Raw genomic sequence first — 24,339 nt, 5'->3', positions numbered from 1 at the left:
ATTTATACATTTTTATGCTATTATATTGATTGGTGGTCATTATATTATTTGTTGATCATTATATTGATTGTTGTTTATTTATTTCTTTATTTTTAAGTTCACAATGTAAAACATTTGAATGATTGAAATTTATTTCCGGATGTATAGAAGGTGCATTGTTATTCTCCTGCCTGCAGGTGGCAGTAGAGATACCTGTATTCAGTTATACTACAGGAAAGAAAAAGAAAACCAAAAGAGCCGGAAAAAGACAACACACAACATTAGAGTGGTAACAAAGAGCAGAAAAACCTATAATAAACACATTTATACTCTTTTGACTATGAATATTAGATATGATCATGTTCATCATGAAAAAAATGAATGGAAGATGAGCTGAAAGTGTGAGACTCTAAAGAGAGACAGCTCCTGGCAGGTAAACAATGTGTTCCCACGATGGGATTTTAGATTTATAATAAATAACATGCACTTATTATGAATGTTATTGACTTTTAAGACACTGTAGGTTAATTGAGCAGTTTTATTTTTATATTAAAGGAAATCACAGTCAGGCTTTACCATGTGATTGCTGATGTTAATAAAATCCAAATATGCAATTAATATAAATGTTTATTTATTTCACTGTAAAACAACTGAGACAGAGAATTTGGAAAAAAAATATTTCTTGTCAATTTTCAACCTAAGAAATTGCTTTAAAAAAGAATCCATTATTTTAGGAAATTCCTCTGTCACAGGGGAATATATATATATATATATATATATATATATATATATATATATATATATATATATATATATATATAGGGGATTGGGTAGGATTTGGCAACCTGGATAACGAAAAGGAGGAAATAAACAGCGACCTCTACTGTCTGAAATAAAATAAAATAAAAAATCTTTAAAAAATGCTTTCCAATATATTCCTCATAGTTATTGTGGTTCATAATTTAATTTAATAACTCATTTGGTCAACAAGCTATAAAATATTTCTGTGAGTATTTTAATGCTGTGTTTTACCCTCCCCCTCATCAGGTGGAACATTTAAGAGCATCATTTAATACAGAATGGACATGGAGCTGAAGGTTGAGGCTCGACTCATCCAGAAGTTTAAACCGCAGCTGATAGATGCTCTATCTGGAGACCCTGACTTCCTGCTCCAGCACTGCCATGCATCCCAGTTACTAACCCAGAAAGAATACAGCCACGTCAAAGCGTCTGTAGTGCCGTGGGATAAAACGCGGGACATCCTGGACTATGTGATGAACAAAGACAGAAAACGTCTTCAGATCTTCCTGAAACTTTTAAAGAAGAAAGAGATAAAAGAGGCATTTCCTAAACTGGCATTTCTCGACGAGGTGGAATGGGCCAAATCACTCACTATAGGTAAAAATTATAATAATAATAATAATAATAATAATAATAATAATAATGCTGGGTATTGAAACTGGATTAATAATAGCTGAATTGGAATGAATTTTCACCTTGTAGGGAACAAGAGGAACCAAAACAATCAAGAAAAGCAAGCAGCAGACGACGTTCCCAGAAAGCAGATGTGCAAATTTGATAGAGGTAAAGATTCCCAGATTCCTATTCAGTTGATTCGTTCATTCATTGGTCTTTAGACTTCCAGCCCCCACGTTCCTGACGTTCTTGGCATCTCAGTAACATTATTTACTTCCTCACCAGGCAACAGGATGGTGACAGAGAAGCAGCTCATGCTGGTGGCCCGCAACATCGGCATCACCTGGAAGGAGGTGGGCCGAGTGGCGCTGGAGATCCCCAGCGTCAGGCTGGAGCAGATTGTAGAAGAGAACCCACACAGCCACAGAGAGAAGGTGTTCTGCATGCTGCGTCTCTGGAGCATGCGAGAGAAGGAGAAGGCCTCGGCCGTTCGCCTGCACTCGCTTCTCACGCAGGAAGACTTCGGCGTGTCACCCGGGAGCATCGACTTCCTGCTGGAGGAGAGCTCGAGTCCACCTTCCTGAGCTCTGTAATGATTTTAAGCTTCTGTACATATCATATAGTTAAAGAATTTTAATACAAGCAAAAACTTCCAAGTATAAATATACACACACACACACACACACACACACAACAAATAGAACAAATATCGAATGTTTAGGAATGTTTGAGGAATCATGCCACGCTAAGGATAAAAAATGACGGCCATCAAATTCAAAATGAACTCAATTTTTCCTTCAAATGGTTTTCTCACTTTTTTTAATTTTATGTTATATTTGTACTTTTGTAATGTTTCACAAAAAAATTAAATATGAAGACCGTTTTGCTCTCAATTTTATGCTCTCAGTTTTTCCCCTTTTTTCCTTTTGGCTTATGTGCAAGAATTTTAGCTTCAGTATCGACAGAGTAAGAAATTGTGTCCTCGTGTGAACTGAGCAGCTCTAAGTTAGATTTTCTTTATTAGTTGATCTACAATCAGTTTGCATAAAAAAGGAAAAGGAGGAACTGCCATCTTATGCCAAACTAACCGAGTCTTGAATTATACTGTAAATAAATAGTGGGGGTGCATAAAACAATGAATAAAATGTGTTGTTTATAGAGTAGGCACAATCAAGGCTAACAAGTCAAACTAGAATATGTAAAAAAAAAAAAAGGAAGCAGACAAAAAAAGGAGTCAAAAAGATCAAATGCATATGTAAGCAGAATTAAAAATGCATCAGATTCAAAGGTTTTTGAGTTTTTCCTCATAGATTTTTTTTTATTATTATTAAAACTTCTTAACTGACTGGGCTCCACGTCTGCATTTATTTTTGTTTTTTTGTTTTGTTTATTGTTTGTTTTTTTATTTATTTATTGCTGTAATTAAACTCATTGTGGAGTCTGCATTAGTTGAGCCTTTTACATGAAGAACTCTTTTTTTTTTTTTTTTTTCTCCAACCTAAAACAGTTTTATCTCCTGCTTCCAAGGTGAACTTTGTCCTCTCGGCAAGTATCACGTTGTTTCACCCTGATGGGTTTTCACCCGGGTTTTTCACCCTTGTTCACCCTTGTACTGTGTGCCAAGTAATCAGATAGGAGGAGGAGCTACGGTTCCATTGCATCACCAGTCAGACTGCATGGCATATTTCTCTCCCAATGCTATAAAAGTGACTTTTTTCCCCCATCATGACAGATTTGAGGTTATGTAAAGAAATGTACACTTTAATATTAGCGTCATTGTAGTTATTCTCATCCCTAGACTTTTTTAATTATTATTTGTTCACTTGAAGGTCTTTTTTTATAGGTTTGGGACCTTGAGTCCATTTTAGGTAAATAGTAAAAAAAAAAAAAATTATGAGGTTAATGATTAACGTAGTGGTGAAAAGTACTGGAAGTTAATGAGTAACTGTGTTATCAGGGTTTATAATGTAATTTAGATTTTTTTAACTGATTTATAATTTGGGCTCTATTACAGGTTGATTATGGTCTGATGTGTGATGTGCAGGTGCAAAAGTGTGGACTGAACCACTTTGCTTTAAATGCAGGATTTATGGGCTAAATATTAAATTGTCAGTGTTGGAACGCGGTTTGATTCCTGGTGCTACATTGTTTTTTGCGGTGTGAATTCTGTAGAGCTTCAACTTTAGCATGTACTTCTCTTAGAAAAGTTATGTTGTAATGTCTTGTCTTTTTTTCTGGAGAAGTCTGAATCTTACTGTGCAGTTTTCTGTTGTTTCTGTAAGTAAGTATCACCATTACTGAAAGGTCTCGTGAACATCTGATTTGTTTGTTCGTTTGTTTGTTCAGAAGTGCTTTTGGACACGTCACATGACACATGACTTTTACTCAGATTTTGCACATTTTTCATTTATTAATCCAATTATTTATAAATACTATTTTATCTCTACAATCCACATGCTCATGAGTTTACTTTGGTCATACATATACACACACACACACACACACACATATAGATAGATACACACGTCAAGCACAGGTGAAATACGTGGGATCACGTTATCACTGACCTTTACGCCGTCCAGTTTTTAGAAACTGGTCGCTGATTGGCTAATACGAATCTTATGCAAATTAGGCAAATTTCATTTTATTTAATCATTTAATTTGAGTTGGGTTTTTTTTTTTATAATGATTTCAATGTGATGAGGTGATAAATGTTATCGTGATAAATAATGTGGACTGGTTACTGGTACATTGCTGGTTATGGACTGGTTACTGTACATACACATACCACCATGCTGTTCCTCCCTGTTGGGATATAAATGAACGTTCAGGGTTAAAAACGTCTCAGACTGTTCATTCTGTACTATTTTTGGTTCACTACCTTTCACAGTTGTTGCTTCAGGGAGGTTTATGCAAGCAGAAGAAGTCCAGCCTCTCTGGACCAATGGCGTGACAATGCGTCTTCTCTGCCCGCTTCTCATTGGTCAGCTGTTCTACTTAAATTAGACTTTATGTCGGATTACATATAGGTTTAGTCGCGCCTGCAGAGCACGCTGGAGACTACAGAGATGAGTTCAACCATTACTATTGGTGAGGGGAACAACAAAACAATCCTTTTAACAAAAGGAGAAAACAATGAATTATGAAATAAAACTGTTGCATGTGTTTATTGCTAATGCTTTCCAAATAAAAGTAATATTTCTGTTGATAAAACAGATAACAGAAAGGAAGGATGTTTGTATGTTACTAGGAACTGCAATGAACTGAATCTAAAGCTTTAAAAAGCAAAAAAAAAAGTATAGTTGTTTGTTTGTTTTTCAGTTTCCTTAAATACAGTAAAAAAAAATCTAATATATATTTGCCTCATGTTTTTTCTTCTTAACAAGGGACAATCCATCAATCTGAATTTAAAAATATACGATTCATGCTTTTTTTTCTCTCTTTTTTTTTATTTTACAACTGAAATCAACTCTTCTGCTCTTTAATGAATCTGTGTTTTAGTCAGTAAATTATTTCATGTGCAAGATTTAGTCTTCTATCTACCAGTGGACCAGTGTTGGGATTTAGAATTTTCATTTATGACCAAGAACAGTGAAATGTTTCAGGGGCTCCATCACTGATTTACAGAAAAAAGGAAGAAAGAGAGATAGAGAGAGAGGGAGCAATGAATTGTGGCCATCTCTGTCTTTTTAGGGGATTATTGTTTGAGTTAGTAAGTATTTTCATCATGACTATATTTGGCTTCTCTGCCGTTTTTGCAGACCAGTGTTTAACTCTTTAAGACCTAAAGAGCCACTGAGTTGAGCACTAAACCTACAGGAAAATAGTAAACAAAAAAATCAAACCTTGAATCTGTGAATCAATTCTTATTTAAGATTTACTTCCCTTTTGTGTAGGGAATCAATGTTTGAGTCAGCATTTGCCTTTTTAGTTTAGATTAAGATGAATTCCCCTTTCAGTTGTGGATGTAGCATTGGAGAGTTCTGGCATTTTTGTTTCCCTCATGCTTATCTTATCAAAGAACTGGATACAGTTAGAGTCAGATATTTATTGCTGAGATACATATCTATGATTTATGTGTTACATAGCTAGTTATTTGTGTTGATGTATTAACTGTGTAATCTAGAGTAACTGTTAGATGGAAACTCACAACAAAAAAAAATGTCGCTCACATGCTTTTGTTTTGACATTGGACCTCCTGGAGTGTTTAAAGGCTCTGTCATGGAGAAGCTGGTGTTGGATCTGTAATGAGCTATATTATGAGTTGCTCAGTAGCTCCTAGTTTTATAACCATAATGACTGTAGAAGACTGTAGAAAGAACATTACTTATAATCTTACACTCCAGTGCTCATGTTAGTTCTCACTCTCCAGTGTTCTGTATTGCTTAAAGACTATGATCACACTCTTGATGTCACCCAAATGAGGATGGGTTCCCCTTTTGAGTCTGGTTCCTCTCAAGGTTTCTTCCTCATAACATCTAAGGGAATTCTTCCTTGCCACAGTCGCCATGGCTGCTCATCAGGGATAAATACACACCATCCACCTTAACTGTTGATTTCTGTAAAGCCGCTTTGAGACAATGTCTGTTGTGAAAAGCGCTATAGAAATAAACTTGACTTGACTTTTGTGGATGTCTTTAGAGTGTACTAGGAGCAAGGTCACAAATGGCCACACTGATGAGGATGAAGTGGACCTGGACCGTTCGTTAGGCGAGCACTTCCTCTCTGAGGCTGTCAAGGTGATCCTCGAGGAGGCGGTTCATAAAGCTACAGATGTGAAGGAAAAGGTCATACGCGCAATCACGCCGAGCGTTAAGTCACACACAAAGAGTTTGAATGTTAACAAAGCATGCCCGTACATTTACAGGTGTGTGAGTGGAAGGATCCCGACCAATTAAGGGATCTTTTGGACTTGGAGCTGAGGGAAAATGGGGAATCTCATGAAAAGCTGCTGCAGAGAGTACACAACATCGCCAAATACAGTGTAAAAACCAGTAAGTCGTCTGAATGTTTAATAGAAATGATTTGAGGCCTAAAAGAAATCTGCAGCTGTACACTTTTTTTCATTCTAGGTCACCCTCGTTTTTTCAATCAGCTCTTCGCTGGAGTGGACTACCATGCCCTGACTGGACGCCTCCTCACTGAGACACTCAACACCAGTCAGTAAGTGTGGCCTAGTTGGCACAAGTGGGCGTCCTTGGAAAAAAGATAATGAGTATTACTACTGTCGCTACTAGATGATACAGCTGCTAAATAACCTCAATAACTATCACGTTATATAAACGATAATTAGACTAGTGCTCTAACTCTTTCAGAGCAATGCAGCACAAATGTCACCGTGAGATAGACTGTGGACCAGGGGTGGACAGTATCAAAGTAAATGAAATTTATTACTGTACTTAAGTAGCTTTTTCACGCATCATTTACAAGCAGAAGGTTTTGAGAGGAATAAATGATGGAAGAAACTCCTGACTCTAACTTCCCACAACACCTGTGGCCAATTTGAAAATAATCTTTTAGGCTCATGATCATTTAAATGGATATAAATCAGTGTTTGACTCATTAATATCATTCATCTATTAATATCATTTCAGTCTTTTCACATAAACTGAGTTGATTAGGTAAAGAGTCTTATGACAAAAATGATCATAGGGACATTATAGCCTTAATAAATAATAGCAATTTGGATACTTAAGTACATTTGAAGGCAAAATCTTTTGCACTTTTACTCAAGTGAAAGTTCAAAGGGACACTTTTACTTTTACTGAAGTCATTTTTTACCTACTGTATCTCTACTTTTACTCAAGTACACGTTTTTGTCTACTTCGTCCACGACTCCCTCATGCAGTCAACGATTTACCAGTACATCAAAGCAAAGTGCTTCATCCTTGTGTTGAGGCAGCAGTAAAGCTGGAGTCAAAGAATAACCAATCATGTTTACTGCATGATTGAGTGAGGAATGATACACAAAGGGGGCGTTTATAGGAAACCAATGCATGATGGGTTGGTGTGATGGGGGTGACTAGTTAGGTTCCTGTTATCAAGATTGTTTGTCCCATGGTGACAATCTGACACCTTCAGTGCTGCTGTATTCTCAGTTGTGATTGTTCAGTTTTCATTTGCAACCCATTTAATAACAGCAGGCCTGTAATTGTTGGCGTACTGAGTGGATGACTTGCTCAGAATCTGCAAAACATCCATCCAAAATGGTTTATCCTACAGGTACACCTACGAGGTGGCTCCGGTCTTTGTTCTGATGGAAGAAGTGGTCCTCCGCAGTCTGCGCTCCCGAGTAGGCTGGTCTGAGGGGGATGGTATATTCTGCCCAGGAGGCTCAATTTCTAACATGTATGCCATGAATGTGGCTCGATATTGGGCGTTTCCACAGGTGAAGATGCAAGGCATGTGGTCTGTCCCACGTCTGGCTGTGTTCACATCGCAGGAGGTAAAAAGAAGAATAATTTTCGTTCCAATTAAAAAGCAATCACTTTGTTGTCGTATTCCTTGCAAGGGGAGGGTCAAGTGAAGCGAAACTGTACTTAAGTAGAAGTATGGCTAATACCGGTTTAAAGTAGAATTATGGAGGCAGAACCTACCTAACTGAAAGTCAGAAAAGTACATCAACTACCACTACTCAACTACTCAACCGTCAAACAGAATTTAACTGATCCACAAGCCCATCATGTCTAATCCTGCAAGTCTAGCTAGTTTTCTTAACAATAGTCATTATGAAAATATTCTGCTAATTCAGTTATACATAGCTAATGTTTAGATGATATCTAATAACCTTTATAGATCCCTTGTTAATTCTAAATTACTGTATATTAGCAATGACTAGCAAGTTAGTAACTTTAACAAACCGATTTACAAAAGTGACTAACTTGTTTATTTATTTAGCTAGCTTATTTAATCGGCCAAATGACAAAAGCTAACTAGCTAGCTGAACTAGCTTAACTAGTTAAACTGCAAACTTTACCGGATAATTTTACAAACCTAAAGTTAGCTGAACATAGTGAAGGCCAACATTTCACTTTATGTGTGAGGCAAGCAGGACATGAACTCCAGAATGTGTTTGTGGACCAAACTGAAAATGTGAGGTACTCTCTGAAATGTATTTGAGTAAAAGTACAATTTAAATTCCACGCTTGTCTCTTTACAGAGCCACTATTCCATGAAAAAGTCGGCTGCTTTTCTTGGCATCGGGACAGAGAACATTTACAATGTGAATGTAGATGAAAGGTACACTTGTTAATACAAAGTCTTTGCTTTGCCTTCTTCTGAATACGCCTTGTCGCCTGGAGTCTACTTTAATCTTCTTTAACCTCTCTGTACCCACAGTGGCAGAATGATCCCAGAAGATCTCGAGGCTAAAATTGTTCATGCCAAATCACAAGTATATGCATTACTCTTTTAACAAACTTGTATTTCATCACATTTTATGAAAAATGTAATGGAAATTTTAGTGGTTGCCATCTGATTAGCCTTTTCTCGTTACTATAGGGTGCTTACCCGTTCTTCGTGAATGCCACAGCTGGCTCCACTGTTCAAGGAGCCTTCGACCCACTGGACCGCATAGCTGACGTCAGTGAGAGGAACGGAATGTGGATGCATGTCGATGTACGTCGTGTCCTCCTTATCAGCTGTCGTGTTAGATAAAATCATATGGGAACATGAAACATCAAAACATAGTATATTTCCTCGATGCACAACACCATCTGAGTATTATGCAAGCCTGAAATTCCATTAGCTCTGAGAAAATATTAGGTAATGTCTCAGCTAGCTTAAGTCATCTTAAAGACAGATAAGTAGCCTTTTTCCATTATTTGTTCCACAGGCTGCTTGGGGAGGAAGTGTCCTGTTTTCCAAGAAGCACAAACATCTAATAGCAGGAATTGAAAGGTATATACACACATATGACAGAGTACCAAGAGTACCATCAAGGAGAATTCTACTTAACTGAAAGTCATATCACATTTTAACATATTCAACTAGTAATGAATATATATTACTTATACACTCATTTATCATATTGCTATTTATTGTAAATAGGCCACTTATACACTTCCGGTTAGATGCTAACTGCATTTCATTGGCTCTGTACATGTACTTTGCACAATGACAATATAGGTAAATCTAATCTTATCTAATCTAATCTAACCTTATCTAACCTAATAAATTCATCTTGTCCAATCCTGTGCAGTTCACTAAGCAGTCATTATGAAAATATTCTGCTACCTGACAACTGGTTCGCTAATACTTTTCGACTGAACTCCAGTACAGATTATGAATTAGAATCCTAACTTAATTTAACAAGCTACGTTACAGAAGTGAACTATCCGCTAATTTAGCTAGCTAGCTCGTTTACATGGTTCAGTGACAAAACTTATCTAGCTAGCTAACTTAGATAGCTTAATTCTAAAATGTTACAATATAAATCAGAATACGAGATAAAAAAATATAACTTGCACTTTTATATTTTATGTCAGGGGACCAAGGGTACAGAACAGTTACTAAAGCCAGAATTAGTGGAGAATATTACATGCAAGTTTAATCGAGCACCTTTGGGTTTTCCTTTCAAAAAAGGTGCCAGATAAAGTTGCTTAAGAAAACTAGAACTGGAGGAATACTGAGGAAAATCTGAAGAATACGGAGGAGAAATAATTATTTCATATAGACTGCATACACAATTACAAATTACTATATAATACATACAATTTGTATTACATACAGTAAAATGCAATTTACTTTCAGCTAGAATACCTTTTCTTTTAAATAATATGAAGGAAAAATATCTCTGGTAATGTCTTTGATATAATTTCTGTAATAAAAAGCCTGGAAATGTCAGTTTTGTTAACTGTCATGACTTTTCACATAAAACAAGTTTAAGTTCAGAATAAGAAGTAAATCTAAGACGAAAGCATTTTAACCTCTTTTTGTTTACATGTTGCACAGTTCAGAGTGCAATAAGTTCATTGCGCAATGCCAGTAAACTTTCAATAAACCTTTGTTAATCATGACATCTACAAAAGGTATGGTGTAACTTCCTCTTTCTTCATTCTGTTGCATTTCCCTGTTTTCTGTTGTTTTCAGGGCAAACTCTGTAACCTGGAATCCACATAAAATGCTGATGACTGGCCTTCAGTGCTCCGTCATTCTGCTGAGAGACACGACGGTATGATCCTGTGGGATGGTTTGTCAAAAATACTAAGTCTTTACTATCATGTCATGGAGAGAGATATTTGTGAAAACCCCATCCCACATTTAGTCTCCATTTCATGTTATAATAACCTCCACTCTTCTGGGAAGATCTTCCACTAGATTTTAGTGTTCATGTGGAGATCTGTGCCACAAGGGTGTTAGTAAAGTCAGGTACTGATAAAGGATGAGGAGGCCTGGGGTGGAGTCAACATTTTAATTCATCCAAAAGGTATTTAATAGGGTTGAGGTCAGAGCTTTATAGCAGGCCAATCAAGATCTTCCACTCCAACCCATGCAAATCATATCTTCATGGAGCTGGCTTTGTGAGACAATTTCATACCACATCCAAAGACAGCTGTGTGGCTCCAAATTTGTTGTAACACTTTGGGAAAGCACTAAATATGGCTGGGAAAATGTATATTGTATATATCGTGAATTCTGTTTCTTTGTTTGAAAAAAACAATTTTTTAAACCAGAATCTTCTGATGCACTGCCACTGCGCCAACGCCACCTACTTATTCCAGCAAGACAAGTTCTATGACACACGTTTGGACACCGGGGACAAGTCCATCCAATGTGGACGCAAAGTGGATTGTCTGAAACTGTGGCTGATGTGGAAGGCAACAGGCTCGCAGGGCCTCGCTGACCGGATTGACAAGGCTTTCGCCAATACAAGGTATTCAATTCTCATTTTAAAAGTATTAGTTGATAGATGTTGTCTGGTCTGCTAAACATTTCATATATTTTGATACGAGTGTGTGGTTATAGATTACTAGCTTCTTGTTTGCTTTAGGTATCTTGTTGAGGAGATGAAGAAAAGAGCAGGTTTTCAGCTGGTTTCTGAGGTACAACTACACACTTAAAGGTGCAATTATGTAAGATAAGTAGAAATTTGGTCGCTGAAAAGTAATTATTAATGGAGTTTATTAGGATTTAAAAGATTATTTATGCTTATTGAGTTCTCCGCCATTTCAACCCACGTACACTATCCCCTAAAACATACAGAAGTTAAACTAGAGTTAGTATTAGCATAGGACTGTCATGATATCTCGTTTAAGCCGAGTTACAACTCTATAAATAAGTAACTGTTTATAATGATTTTGAGGGAGGTTATATTAGATGATTGACAAGAGGCCAATCCAATTAGAAACAAACATTCTGGATTTAAAGGCAGTTAAAAATAATAAACATTTCACCAACTTAATACATATGAAGAAAAACAAACTATCAAGTTTAAACTATTAATTTTGACCAGTTTTTAATGAAAATATATTAGTAAGAAATAGAAATTGTTGATCATTGAACCTTTACAACTCTACTTCCACTGATTAGAAACAATATGTGAGGTAAAAAAAAAAGGTAATTAGTCCCAATGTAAACCCACACAAACACTCACAGGGTACACACACACACGTGTTATATACAAGTGTTAGCGTTCAGTCAACGACAACCCCGATTCCAAAAACGCTGGGACACTGGGTGAAATGGAAACTGGGTAAATTAAATACAGAATGCAATCATTTACAAATGGAATAAATCAATTTTCTATTCACAATAAAACAAAACAAAATTTGTAAAAAAAAAAAAAACATTTGGCTGCAACAAGGTCTCTTCTGTCTTCTATACATCTGGAAACTGAGGAGACTAGGTGCTAGGAAGTTTACATCCTAAAGTGTCCCAACTTTTTGGAATTGGGGATGTAAAAACGATTCAACTTTACACAGTAAAATTATTCAACCTGCAACCACGCTGTTCAATATTACTTTCTCCACAGCCGCAGTTTGTGAACGTGTGCTTCTGGTTTGTGCCACCCAGCCTGAGAGGAAAAGAGAATGACACCATTTACCAGGAAAAATTAGCCAAGGTTAGCCTATAGAGAATATCTGAGTATACACTATATGGACAAAAGTTTGTAGACACCTTACCATAAGATTCCTATATATTTTTTGAACATCACATTCCACTTTTAATCCCCATTTGCTCTTATAATAACCTCCACTCTTCTGGGAAAATATTCCACTAGATTTTGAAGTGTGTTTTGGAAATTTGTGCTTATTTAGCTCCGTAATGTTAACAATGATGTAGGTGAGGGAGGTCTGGGGTCATCCCAAAGGTGTTCATTAGGGTTGAGGTCAGAGCTCTATTGCAGGTCACTAAAGATCTTCTAATCCAACCCATGTAAAGCAGATCATCATTGAGCAGTGCTGAAACAAGGTTTGTGTCTCCTGGTCAAAGTTAAAAGAAAAGGATGTGTTTACAGTTTAGGGAAGAACCACATATGGTTGGAAAAGTCCGGTGTCCCAATACTTTTGCCATATATTTTATTTTTTTAACTGAATATGTGCTGTTTTGTTGTTCAAAGGATATAATGTTGTACCTTGTCCACCAGGTGGCACCACTCATCAAGGAACGCATGATGAAACGTGGCTCTATGATGGTGGGTTATCAGCCACTGGATGGTCGGGTAAATTTTTTCCGCATGGTCATCCTTTCTCCCCAGCTGCGACACAGCGACTTGGACTTCTTCCTCGACGAGATTGAGAGGCTGGGGAAAGATCTGTAAATGAGCTCCGGGTGCCGTTGATCATTCGTTCTTTAGTCATTGTCCATCATTGTTCTTTTCAGAGGCACCCTTTAAGGTGGCCCTCGATCACCTTTAGATTTTCTTAGACAAGCAGTGGGTTTCATAAATCAGTTTGTAATTTAGCCGGAACAGGAGCGGTGCTTGGCTGATAAGATTCAGGACCACTGACTTAGAACGAAGTTTTTAAGAAACATTGCTGGTGCTTCTTTTATTCATCACTTCCTGTTCGACCTTCTTTCATTCTTCTACTCTGGCTGTGGACTTTGTCTTCCAGGATCTCACCACTGTTTGACTTTTAAAACAGACCTCCCCTTGTGTTTGTTCTATCTTTTTCTCACTCTCTCGCTCTCTGTCTCACTGTCTTTCCTTCCCCAGTTCCTCAAAATCCTTCTTTAAGTGTCTTAGAAGAATTGCTGGAGCTTCTTTAATTCACTTCCTGTTCAGCCTTTTTCCCATTCTTCTTCTATGGACTTTGTCTTCCACTTTCTTCCAACTTTTCTAATTAAACAAAACATTTAATGTAGGTCAATTTTCATACTTTTATTTTTATAATAATGGGAAAAAGGCACCGTTTCTTATAGTCAATAACCTCCTGACAATGATCCTGAAGTTTTTTGAGACAGATCAGGTCTGAGCAGTTTATAAGGTATCCGTGCACTTTATAGAGATAAAATCATATAGACAGAGAAAAGTTGTTCACAGCAACTGGGCTACGAGGAGGAATTGTTCACCTCTGTGGTATTTGTCCCTGAAGACTGTAGATAATGAATATATAATGAATAGAGAATGTATATTAATGTATATTAATGCAACATATCATAAGAGACTTCAATAGAAAAATCGGGTTTGGAATAAATTGGCGACAGAACGTAATGAATTAGTTATAGCTGTTTTTTTTGTTTGTTTGTTTGTTTTGGGGGTAAACATTAACTTTTGATACTTAAGTGCATTTGCATACTTCTACATTTTCTTCTTTTTTTTTTTTTAAGAAAAAAAGCATCTTGAATGTTTAACCACCGTTTCAAGTGTATTAAATATGGCTAATTAATGTAAATTGGTTGTATAAGACTTGTTGTAATCTGATATATATCCTGTTATAACTATATATCCCCTTACATATTACTGTATTAAATATTTAAAAATTGTGCCTGAGACAGAGTCAATGAAAGAGTTCATATTTGGTGTAACAGACCCTTGCTTTAAAAACAGATATATATATCAAAATATATAACCATGAGATTCATCCAGTTTGTGTTGTTTTAGATGGTCATTGGCTGCCATGGTTTTTATGGAGACTGTGACTTTGCACTTACTCCTTTGCTGCTGCAAAACCCAGCGGTCCTCATTGTGCTTAAATAGGAAGGAACATTGTGAGCACTTTTACAGGAACATTTTGAATGTGCCAAAAAAGAGAGTAATATAGTGCATAATAGACCTGTTTGTTTTTGACAATTCAGCCAATCATCCAATCATATGGAAGAAGTGCATCATCATATTATGCTGAAACAGGTCCAGCGTTATCATGGGACGAAAACAGTGATCATGACATGATGTCTGTTTCAGAGTATTTCAGAAATTGCTAAACTTTTCTCACACATTAGCCTGTGTTGTTTGTTTATAACTGGTGACACAAAGTCTACAGTAGCTTAAATAAGATTCATGTGTACAGGAAACATTTTTACCCCATACAGTGAGAGCTGTTTCTGCGAATCCACACAGAATTCTCTGACATTGGTTGTGTGGAACCTCAGGATAAACACAAGATATTCAGAATTACAATTTTCACTGTTAAAACAACACACAACAGGTCAATCCTGGATGGGCTACAATAACAGAAGGGATGCTGGGTTCAGGAATCAATCTTTCTTTCCTTCGTTTTTTTTTGTCAATTTTTTTCCAATCTTTCTATTCCCAGTAATCATGCTTTACAACTGTGGTGAGTAAAAAACTATCTCAGAACAATCCTTGATGTGGATGGGATACAATAACAGACAGGAACATTGGGTTCATGAATATCTCTCTCTCTTTCTCTCTCTCATTCTCTCTCTATCTATCTATCTCTCTCTCTAAACTGGGTTTGGGAATCATTCTACCAATCTATTTGTCTATCTATTTATCCTTTTTTTTTTTACACATACACTCTTAATCTCTTTTACACTCTTCCTATTGCAAGTAATATTCATTATTTACAACCTTTCTTACTTTCGTTTCTCTTCTTTCTTTTTTTTTTTTTTACTCTCTTTCTATTCCCAGTACTTTGAGCAGAAAACCATACAATAACAGAAGGAAACACTGTGTTCAGAAATCAGTCTCTCTCTCTCTCTCTCTCTCTCTCTCTCTCTCTCTCTCTCTGGGTTCACCCAAAAACAGCTGTTTTCCATTGTTACTCTTAGATTTGTAATTATTATAATTATAATTAATATTAATTCAGGACACGAAACCATACAACTGTATTTTCACTTTATTTTTGGACATTCCTGATTTTCGAGCGCCCTCTATTGCACCGGAAGACACTCAACTGGGCTCTTGGTCACGTGCTCGGCTCTCCCCCGAGAGCACTTCCGGTGGTGTTTCCTGTGTTTGTAAACTGGGGGAAAAAAATAATAGGAACTCCGACGAGAAATATTACTCGCCAAGAAACGAAAGGTAAATCAAAATAAAAAGAAATGAACGTGTTCTCGACAGCGGGTTGCTGTAAATGCTCGGTAAAGGGAGGGGTTTGTTTGATAAGACGCTCTGCAAACACGTTAAAGTGAGGAAGGCGAAATAATCACACGCCCTGGTCTGGTCTGGTGTTGTGTTGTTATGGACGGAGGGTTTTGGTGGTTGATCCGGCGGTCGGATCCCAAAAACATCTCCACTGGATTTATAGGGCACTACGCAAAGCCGTTGGTTGTTATACAGTAAATAGATCAGTTGGGGTTGAGATCTTCAGCTCATTGTTGGGTCTGGTTCAGTTGGGCTTCAGTGGACTTGTATTTTAACTGCAGATCCCCTGCATCTTATACAATCACATTTTTATGCATATTTTTTTTGAAAAAAAAAAAAAAACTATACTCATCATTCTGTCTATTCTGCACTATTACGTCACTATGACTTTCCCCTCCTCCATTGCCGTCATTACACTGTTTTTGTGTATGCATGGAAGGCTTTCTGCAGTTGTGACGTCATACGTTTGCATACACCAGAATCTGCAACATTTCAATAAAATGATTTTTTTTTAGCTATTTCACATAACAGATCTTTACAAATCGTCCACAAGTCACAATAATTTACACTGTGTCGTGGTTTTTAATGCTGTGTGTGATGTTTTTTGGACGATAAGCGACTGTATTTGTGTTATGATAGCTGTGCCTTAGTTTCTTGTTCGTACCAAACTGTTAAGGTGGTTGTATAGTGGTTAAGACATTAGACTATGGATCGTAAGGGGATGAGTTCAAATTCCAGCACCACCAAGCTAACACTACTGGGCCCATGAGCAAGGCCCTTAACCCAAATGGCAGAAATGTAAATGTAAAATGTGTGTTCTTCTAAAGGACACTGTGCATTGGATTTCCAGCATCTTTTGTATATTTTTTCAAGGCGAAAATCTTTTTTCTTGGACCCATCTTGATCATTAAATTGATCATTTAGGTTTTAGGAATAAATAACGATCAACATGTTGCAGATTCTGCAAGGTGAATGTAAACTGAATAATCTCAGCTGTACCTGTATGGAGCTTTTCAGAGTGATTGATGACTCGGGATTAGAGGTCGACCGATGGATTTTACTGATAAACAATAGCTAGGTTGGATCGTACTTGCTGCTAACCGATTAATGATCATATAGTTTTCAAAATGGATACTGGATTTAAAAACAAACACATCACTCCATCTAAAATAGTCCTGAACCTTATTATAAAAAAATCTAAAAAAAAAAAAGTGCTCAGTCATGTAAATATGCTAAATGAAATAAATATGAATATATTTGTTATATCAATAAATATTGAGGAAAATAAAAGACATAAATTCAAACTGAAACAAGTAGTAACACTCCAAATAAATAAAAGCAGTTACATCCAACATGAATTAGGACACTTCAAATAAACAGAACGTGGTGTCAGTGAGTCGCCTCTAGAGGCCGTTCTCGTCCTGTATAACGCAACCCGGAAAAACTATCGGTATGGATATTTGCAGATAGTTCCAGCAATCAACTACTAGCAATGATTCATCCGCAAAACCGATCATTTGGTTGATTTCTCCCCTGGGTATTTTTTTTTCTCATCACATGATCTTTGATTAGTTCTTTATTGTCATCTTGCCTCTGAAATCTTAAATTTACTGTCAAGATTGGGTCAAATCTGAAACCGTGCTGTGTTCTTCATTCTAGTCTGCAAACTATTGGATTTGTGTTTAACCAACTTTTCTACACTCTTAAGACATTAGGGTACCAAGCTGTACCCTTTGTACCCTTGTTGCTAGGGTAATACCAATCCTGGTAGATCTTTTGTACCTTTCAGGTATTTTTGGTGCTACCCAAGTGACAAGTCTGGTACTTTTTTATTTCTGAGCATATACAGAGGCAGGTTCTGCAGTTCCATTCGTGGTGCGCTGGAACCCAGTACCATCCGCTGATCTTCAAGGAGTTAGCGAACTTTTTCGTAGATATTTTCTTGGCTCACGCCCCTGCTGACTGTGTGTTACCTATCCATTCTGTGTACCCAGTACGACGCTTTCGCTCTCTCTCACCCTCCAACACACGCACACACACCACTGCGATGTCACAGCTTACCAACAACCCAGTCCGAGATCACATGAAATGGGTCAGTGCTTTTCTTCCCATGTTACTTTTGCATTTTGTACTGTTTCATGTCACATGCCTGCGCTTGTCAATCCTGCAGTGTCATAACATGCTTTTTTTCCCCAAGCATTTAGTCTTGGTCTGTCTTCATCTGCAAACATTGCTTTGTAGGAAGGAGAACAAGCATGAAGTGTGATATAGACTGTCCTTTATGTGTGTATTTGTGTGTGTTTGTGGCAGGCTGGATTGCTGGGCTGTGAGGCAGTGCTCTCCAGCATGGCTCTGATGCAGGCCAGTTCTCCACACAGCCATAAGAAGATGGCATCGGCACTGAACCACAACCACAGTCACAACCAGGAAGCCCATAATCACCACAGTCACATGGTGCTGCCATCCGGGGTCAGCTGTTCACCCATGGTAAGACTCGACAGCAAATCAGAAAACACAAAAAACCCAGCAAATCAGAAAATACAAAACAAACGCAAATTTGAAAATACAAAACAAAAATAAACTCAACAGCAAATCAGAAAGTAAAAAAAATTGCTAATCAGAAAAAAAGCAAATCAGAAAATACAAAACAAAAATAAACTCAACAGCAAATCAGAAAATAATAAACAAAAAAACACAAATCTGATCATTAGAAAATACAAAACAAAAATAACAGCAAATTAGAAAATGAAAAAATAAAATAAAATCACATAAAAGCAAATCAGAAAATACAAAAACCCCAACAAATCAGAAAATCAAAACAAAATTAAACTCAACAGCAAATCAGAAAACACAAAAAAGCAAATCAGAAAATACAAAAATAAAATAAACTCAACAGCAAATCAGAAAATACAAAACAAAAACAGGAGCAAATCAGCGAAAAAAACCCCAACAACAAGAATTCACACAAGAGCAAATCAGAAAGAAAAAAAAACACAACTGCAAATCAAAAAATGTGACTACACTGCAGGGCTTGAATGTGCTCCTCTTGTCGCTTGTAGCTCATTAATAAGGACAGAGAGTTCCACTCGTCTCGGCTGCTGGAGGAGAAGGACATGCAGTCGAGCCAGAACGTGCAGTCGAAGAAGAAACACAGGAAGTCAGGCACACCGAGCAAAGTGAGAGAAAAAGTGCAGGCAAGTACACGATCTGTACCACAATCATTTGGATGATGAATATTATGTTTTCTAACCAAATACCCCATATGGTCAAACGTTTGTCGACACCTGGTTCGTATGTGCTTTTTTGAACATCCCATTTCATATTTAGTCCCCATTCGCTGTTAGAATAACCTCCACTCTTCTGGGAAGATGTTCTGTGGAGATTTATGTGAGATTCAATCAGCCACCAGGGTGTTAGTAAAGTCAGGTAATGATGTAGGTGAGGTGAGGAGGCCTTGTGGAGCGTTCACATTCATCACGTTCAACAGGGTTTAGCAGCTCTATACCAGGAGATCCTTCATTACAACATTTAGATGTAGAAATTAATACACTTATCTGTGTGTGTGTTTGTGTGCAGGTGGAGATGCCCGAGTCACCAAGTGATGACGGTTCTCTGAACTCCCAGGTGCAGAAGAACTTCATCTGCGAGCACTGTTACGGAGCGTTCCGCAGCAGTTACCACCTCAAGCGGCACATCCTCACTCATACGGGTGAGCTTCGTGTCACTTCCTGTTTAAACGCTGCACTTCCTGTAAAAGCCGTTTAACTCGATTAAGTTCTCGATGGTCAGAATGGGTCTGGTTGGTCAGAAGGTGTGGATATGGTGAGGAGAGATTTCCTTTAGTATTTATTAAAAGAGTGTCCAGTGTCAGGGCTCTTGATCTCCTGACTAGCAACATTCCAAGAATTTTTAAGACTGGAAACTTTCCATTAGAATATCTGGGAATTAACTGGGAATTTACAGAATTGCAGGTTAGTCTCTAACTGGGAAATTGAATGTCTTGCAGGATAATTTTGGTTAAAACAACCAGATTTAATTCAATTTCAGTTGAATTTCCACCTGCACATTCACCAATCACATGTACACAGAGCACTTACTGCAGGGTTACTGAGGCCACGCCCCCTACATGCACTGTGCATTCGTCCTGCACACAAAATAATGTCAATGTCCATTTGGTGAGTTTGGTGTAAATTACATACATATATGTTTAAAACCTCCTTGTGCTGTGTGTAAGCTGCTATGCAATAAAATTATAGTAACAAATAAACCAATCAAAAATGTTTTTTTAAATCTGTATTAGTTTGCATAAATGTCATCTTTTGACCAAACAAAATGTTTGTTTTTTATTTGATTACATTATATATATTAATTCCCATTAATTCCTTGTAAGTTTCCAATTTTCCCAAATTCCCCAGATGAAGTTCCCATTGAAGGTTTCTGGAAAGTTTCAACCCTGCACCTCACTGCGTATTAAATACAAAGGAACGAAATAAACGAGTAAAAAGTCTATTTAAATGCTCCTCAGAGACAAACAGTCTGACGGGATGTTTTTCTTTTCCAACAGTAATTTTTTATTTTATTTTTTTCCTTTACAAAATCCAGATTCTGTGGATTTAATTTTAATGATTAAACCTGTATAGGCGTGTGTATTAACTGTTTGTACTTGTTTAATCCTGACTCAGATTTTCATTTGGGATTTTTTTCTACAGGCTTCACACACATACTACAAGAAGGCTCTGGGATGTTTTGCCCTGCGTTCACATGTATATTTGATTTCTATTAATTTGAAATGGTTCTATCCATCAGATATAAAGCTTGTGTGTGTGTGTGTGTGTGTGTGTGTGTGTGTGTGTGTGTGTGTGTAGGTGAGAAGCCGTTTGGGTGCGACATGTGCGACATGCGGTTTATTCAGCGCTATCACTTGGAGAGACACAAACGCGTGCACAGTGGAGAGAAGCCTTATCAGTGTGACCGCTGTCAGCAGGTGAGACACACACACACACACACACACACACACATATGCAAGAAATGCAGACAAATGTATTGGGACACCAGGCTTTTCCAGCTATATGTGGTTCTTCCCTAAACTGTAAGCACAAAGTTAAAGGAACACAATTATACAGGATAGCTTCGAATGCAGTGTCATGGAATATCCCCAGACCTGTTTGGTGAAGATATACCTTGCATGGGTTGGAATGAAAGATCTCCTTCTATAGAGCTCTAAACGCAGTAATTTTGAACACATTTGGGATGAATTTTTAACACACACCTACAGCACTGCCTGACTTTACTAACACCCTTGTGGCTAAATGAGCACAAATCTCCACAAGCGCCACTCCAAAACAGAACATCCTTCCAGAAGAGTGGAGGTTATTATAACAGCAAATATTAGCTGAATGTGGTCAGGTGTACATATAGATTTTTTGTACATTTTTGTAGACTTTCTTTTAGATAAGACTGTATCAGTAGAGGTCGATTGATATCGGCGCCGATAGTTTTTCCGGCTTTCAGTCCGCTGTCGTTACGAGAGCAGCCTCTACAGGCGAATAACTGCCGCCGCGTGGTGTTTGTTTTTACGTAAGTCTGCGTGCTGCATAGAGAGCACTGTTATATTTATTATTTATCAGTTATACAATTATATTTATGAATGAATATATTTATATTTATTTTATTTAGCACGTTTTCTTGATTCAGTACTGTTTTTAATGTTTGTGACAAAGTTCTATAATAAATGTTAATAGATAAATGTTTTTTATCCAGTATCTATTTAACCGGTTGATTAATCGGTAATCGGCAAGTACGATCCAACCCAGCTATCAGTATCAGTGAAATCCACTATCAGTCGAGCTCTATATTAAAGCCAGCCATGAGGTATTGTGTTCGTTCATAATCATATATAATTCCAGACCATCTCGTTTTCTTTTTTAACCCCTACAGAACTTCTCCAGGACAGATCGGCTCTTGCGGCACCGCCGCATGTGTGTCGTCGGCATCCCCAAGGAGGAGAACACGTCGTGCTGCGAGGGACGTTCGTATTCGCAGGAACCTGCGCAGCAGTCGTGGAGCCCCCTACAGGCCAACAACAGCAGCAGCCGACTCACAGCGTGACGGCTTCGAGGCGCCTCCGGTCAGCTCTGTGAGAGCAGGGTGGACACACCGCAGCCACTCGGGGACGCGTTACTGCATCAGACCGATCCCGGAAACTCTGATCAAAAGACTCGGTCTGCTGCTGAACTTCAGCTGGGTCATCCTCAGCTATTTTTTAAGCTGATTTGACTGAAGGGATGTTTTTGTAGTATTTTCTATAGATGATATCGACCCCCTGGGAGGGTCGGCGTAGTTTTTTTTATACTGCACAGGCAATAATGAGTCATGTAGAGGACCAAGGAGTGGGTTAATCCTTTGTTTTCTTAGTTACAGTGGATGACGATTAGTTTACACACACACACACGAGTGTTAAGCTTGTTAGAAAAAAAAAATCGTAAGCAACTGTTCAGCCGCTGTCACACGTTGCCTTTTGATTTCTCTACCATTCTTCAGTCGTGTCAGGATAACCCAGGATCTGGTGTCCTCAACTGCATGACCCTGTGTTCATATTAGCAAGAGATTTATCGTTTGTGTTGTTTGTAGTTTGTCTCTAATCCGGGCGTCACTTTAGGGTCGCGAGAGAAACTAGGTTAATTCAATCAACAACGATGGACACTGCGTGCAAATATTCTTGGAGAGGTAATTCAGACAAGCCACGTTGAAATGTACATTGTACGTTACTTTAGTCTTTCCTTGGACGAAATTTCTGCTCTGTCTTCCTCCTGTAAACAAACTTGGGTTTCAGATCACACTGTGCCACTCTTGATCGTTATCGAGCACTAAGACTAACCAGTTTCCCTATTCCAGTTAGTGTTTGGATTGTAACCCAAGTCCCATGTCACCTTTAAGCCTACCGAACGGTCTTTTTTTTTTACATACCAGCCTTCTCGATTTTCCAGGTTATTTATGAACGGAAGGTCGGAGACACGGATCATAAGAACAATCATGACAGCGGCTACAAGTCTGTAAGAGAAACGGCTGGTCAGCATGTTTAACGTCGCAGTGCATGAAATCGCGATCCGTTTTACAGTTCGACTTGAAACCCCGATGGATTGCGATGTCTTGGTTCTGCTGTTTTGTTAGAATAAATGGATCCACAGTTAAAGGGGGCATCAAACAGTTAACTAAAGATTGCGAGCGAGGAAGGAGAAGAAGGGCCAGACCACTGACGGAGAAATCGCTTGAGTTAATCGTTTAAATTTGTTGCTTATAATTCATTCAAATCGTGGCTCTGGAAAAGGTTGTAGTGCACAGAGCGAAGAACGTCTTTAGTGCTCTCTTGGCTGAAAAAATTTAATATTATTTCCTAATAAATCTGTTTTATTTCAGGACAATTTCAGAATATTAGGCTTTTAATGCTATAGGATGTAGGAGTTTTACATTTTAGCCATGCAGGTTCATTACGTCTCATTGAAAAATGTTCTCTCTCGTTAATTCTAAAGATTTTTTATTATTATTTGAAGAAGAAACATTGCAAGTCTCATGGGTCTAGGATTTATCCAGACTGACATAGAAATATTGGTCCACCATGGCTCAGGTCCTCATTGAAATGCATTTCATTTATGTGCATAAAACTGTTTCTCTTGAGTCCAGTTTAGAAAAGTGTAAAAAAGTGTGTGTGTGTTTTTTCTCCCCCCCCACTGCCGTTTATCGAGTATAATTTCCTGCACTAAAACACTGGATCTGAACCAGTAGTTCTATATAAACCCAGGTACGACAAACTTTAAACACTGAACACAGATTACATGTAGATTTCATATGGTAAATGCTATCTTTTTTTTTCTTTTTATGTAGATCTTTAGACTGCTACAGGTGTTTAAACTAGTAGCTGTGACTTTCTAATAAGTAGATTGTCCCTCCAGAACAGTCCCTCCAACATCTTGTGTTGTGTTTTGTTAAAGAAAGGAGAAACTGTATAATTTTTTTCTTCCCAGTTTCGTTTTTTAGGCACAAAACATGCACAAAAATCTTTCGTACCCAGCTAGGCACTGCGTAGTGAGTGGAAATTTAGGTTCTCCCGAAACAATAAATGAATTTCTTTTTTCAGATATGTATGATTTGTTTTTATGAAATCATTTTTAACCTTTTATGTTAAATTTCTTCTTGGTTGATGTAGTTATTCTATTTGCCAGCAGGTGGCACCACACCCCTTATTCAAAGTGCTATCAAAAGTGCTACTACAACTACAAATGTTTGACTTTTTAACCTCTAAAAAGGGTTCCATGGTCCTGGGATGATTTGCTGCCCATTAGGACGCATCCCATGACCTGGTGCATTGGTTTCCAGGTCTCCAAAAGGGTCGTGAGTTCATTTCAAGGTAGCTTGAGACGGCCGAGGGCGATTCGCTATTGAGTGAAGTCACATCT

At 37.7% G+C, this 24,339-nt stretch overlaps 3 protein-coding genes across 4 annotated transcripts; all 3 read left to right on the top strand.

Moving 5' to 3' along the window:
* Positions 1 to 223: 223 nt before the first annotated feature.
* Positions 224 to 2,738, top strand: zgc:174906 (uncharacterized protein LOC571548 homolog). Its single transcript, XM_046869796.1, has 4 exons — positions 224 to 412; positions 1,027 to 1,377; positions 1,483 to 1,563; positions 1,681 to 2,738. Exons 2-4 carry the CDS (start codon positions 1,059 to 1,061, stop codon positions 1,977 to 1,979), a joined length of 699 nt encoding a protein of 232 aa, XP_046725752.1. The 5' UTR covers positions 224 to 412; positions 1,027 to 1,058; the 3' UTR covers positions 1,980 to 2,738.
* A 1,601-nt stretch (positions 2,739 to 4,339) lies between these two features.
* Positions 4,340 to 14,317, top strand: csad (cysteine sulfinic acid decarboxylase). The gene is made up of 14 exons (XM_046870208.1): positions 4,340 to 4,485; positions 6,037 to 6,182; positions 6,263 to 6,389; positions 6,468 to 6,558; positions 7,618 to 7,840; positions 8,555 to 8,634; positions 8,734 to 8,788; positions 8,896 to 9,012; positions 9,230 to 9,294; positions 10,486 to 10,567; positions 11,070 to 11,269; positions 11,387 to 11,438; positions 12,368 to 12,457; positions 12,983 to 14,317. The coding sequence occupies exons 1-14, from the start codon at positions 4,464 to 4,466 to the stop codon at positions 13,154 to 13,156; spliced, it is 1,524 nt and encodes a 507-aa protein (XP_046726164.1). The 5' UTR covers positions 4,340 to 4,463; the 3' UTR covers positions 13,157 to 14,317.
* Positions 14,318 to 15,695: 1,378 nt separating this feature from the next.
* On the top strand, positions 15,696 to 24,023 carry znf740b (zinc finger protein 740b). Of its 2 annotated transcripts, XM_046870051.1 has the most exons (7): positions 15,702 to 15,823; positions 17,881 to 17,978; positions 18,197 to 18,373; positions 18,946 to 19,080; positions 19,463 to 19,595; positions 20,752 to 20,870; positions 21,824 to 24,023. In XM_046870051.1, the coding sequence occupies exons 2-7, from the start codon at positions 17,934 to 17,936 to the stop codon at positions 21,992 to 21,994; spliced, it is 780 nt and encodes a 259-aa protein (XP_046726007.1). In that variant the 5' UTR covers positions 15,702 to 15,823; positions 17,881 to 17,933; the 3' UTR covers positions 21,995 to 24,023. The 2 variants fall into 2 exon arrangements, with proteins under 2 accessions (XP_046726008.1, XP_046726007.1); XM_046870052.1 differs by lacking the exon at positions 17,881 to 17,978 and having other exon boundaries at positions 15,696 to 15,823.
* The last annotated feature ends 316 nt before the right edge of the window (positions 24,024 to 24,339 follow it).

Source organism: Silurus meridionalis, chromosome 16 (genome assembly GCF_014805685.1).
Source record: "Silurus meridionalis isolate SWU-2019-XX chromosome 16, ASM1480568v1, whole genome shotgun sequence".
Classification (NCBI taxonomy): domain Eukaryota; kingdom Metazoa; phylum Chordata; class Actinopteri; order Siluriformes; family Siluridae; genus Silurus; species Silurus meridionalis.
This window is presented reverse-complemented; position numbering and strand designations above follow the sequence as displayed.

What these genes read in the sequence shown, in the direction of transcription:
- csad (XM_046870208.1), top strand. Translation starts at nt 4,464, where the DNA reads ATGAGTTCAACCATTACTATTG. An exon ending in CTACAGATGTGAAGGAAAAG is followed by an intron (nt 6,183 to 6,262) that starts GTCATACGCGCA and finishes GTACATTTACAG; the next exon opens with GTGTGTGAGTGGAAGGATCC. An exon ending in TTGTTCATGCCAAATCACAA is followed by an intron (nt 8,789 to 8,895) that starts GTATATGCATTA and finishes TCGTTACTATAG; the next exon opens with GGTGCTTACCCGTTCTTCGT.
- zgc:174906 (XM_046869796.1), top strand. Translation starts at nt 1,059, where the DNA reads ATGGACATGGAGCTGAAGGTTGAGGCTCGACTCATCCAGAAGTTTAAA. An exon ending in GGCCAAATCACTCACTATAG is followed by an intron (nt 1,378 to 1,482) that starts GTAAAAATTATA and finishes TTCACCTTGTAG; the next exon opens with GGAACAAGAGGAACCAAAAC. An exon ending in GATGTGCAAATTTGATAGAG is followed by an intron (nt 1,564 to 1,680) that starts GTAAAGATTCCC and finishes CTTCCTCACCAG; the next exon opens with GCAACAGGATGGTGACAGAG.
- znf740b (XM_046870051.1), top strand. Translation starts at nt 17,934, where the DNA reads ATGTCACAGCTTACCAACAACCCAGTCCGAGATCACATGAAATGG. An exon ending in GGGTCAGCTGTTCACCCATG is followed by an intron (nt 18,374 to 18,945) that starts GTAAGACTCGAC and finishes TGTCGCTTGTAG; the next exon opens with CTCATTAATAAGGACAGAGA. An exon ending in AAGTGAGAGAAAAAGTGCAG is followed by an intron (nt 19,081 to 19,462) that starts GCAAGTACACGA and finishes GTTTGTGTGCAG; the next exon opens with GTGGAGATGCCCGAGTCACC.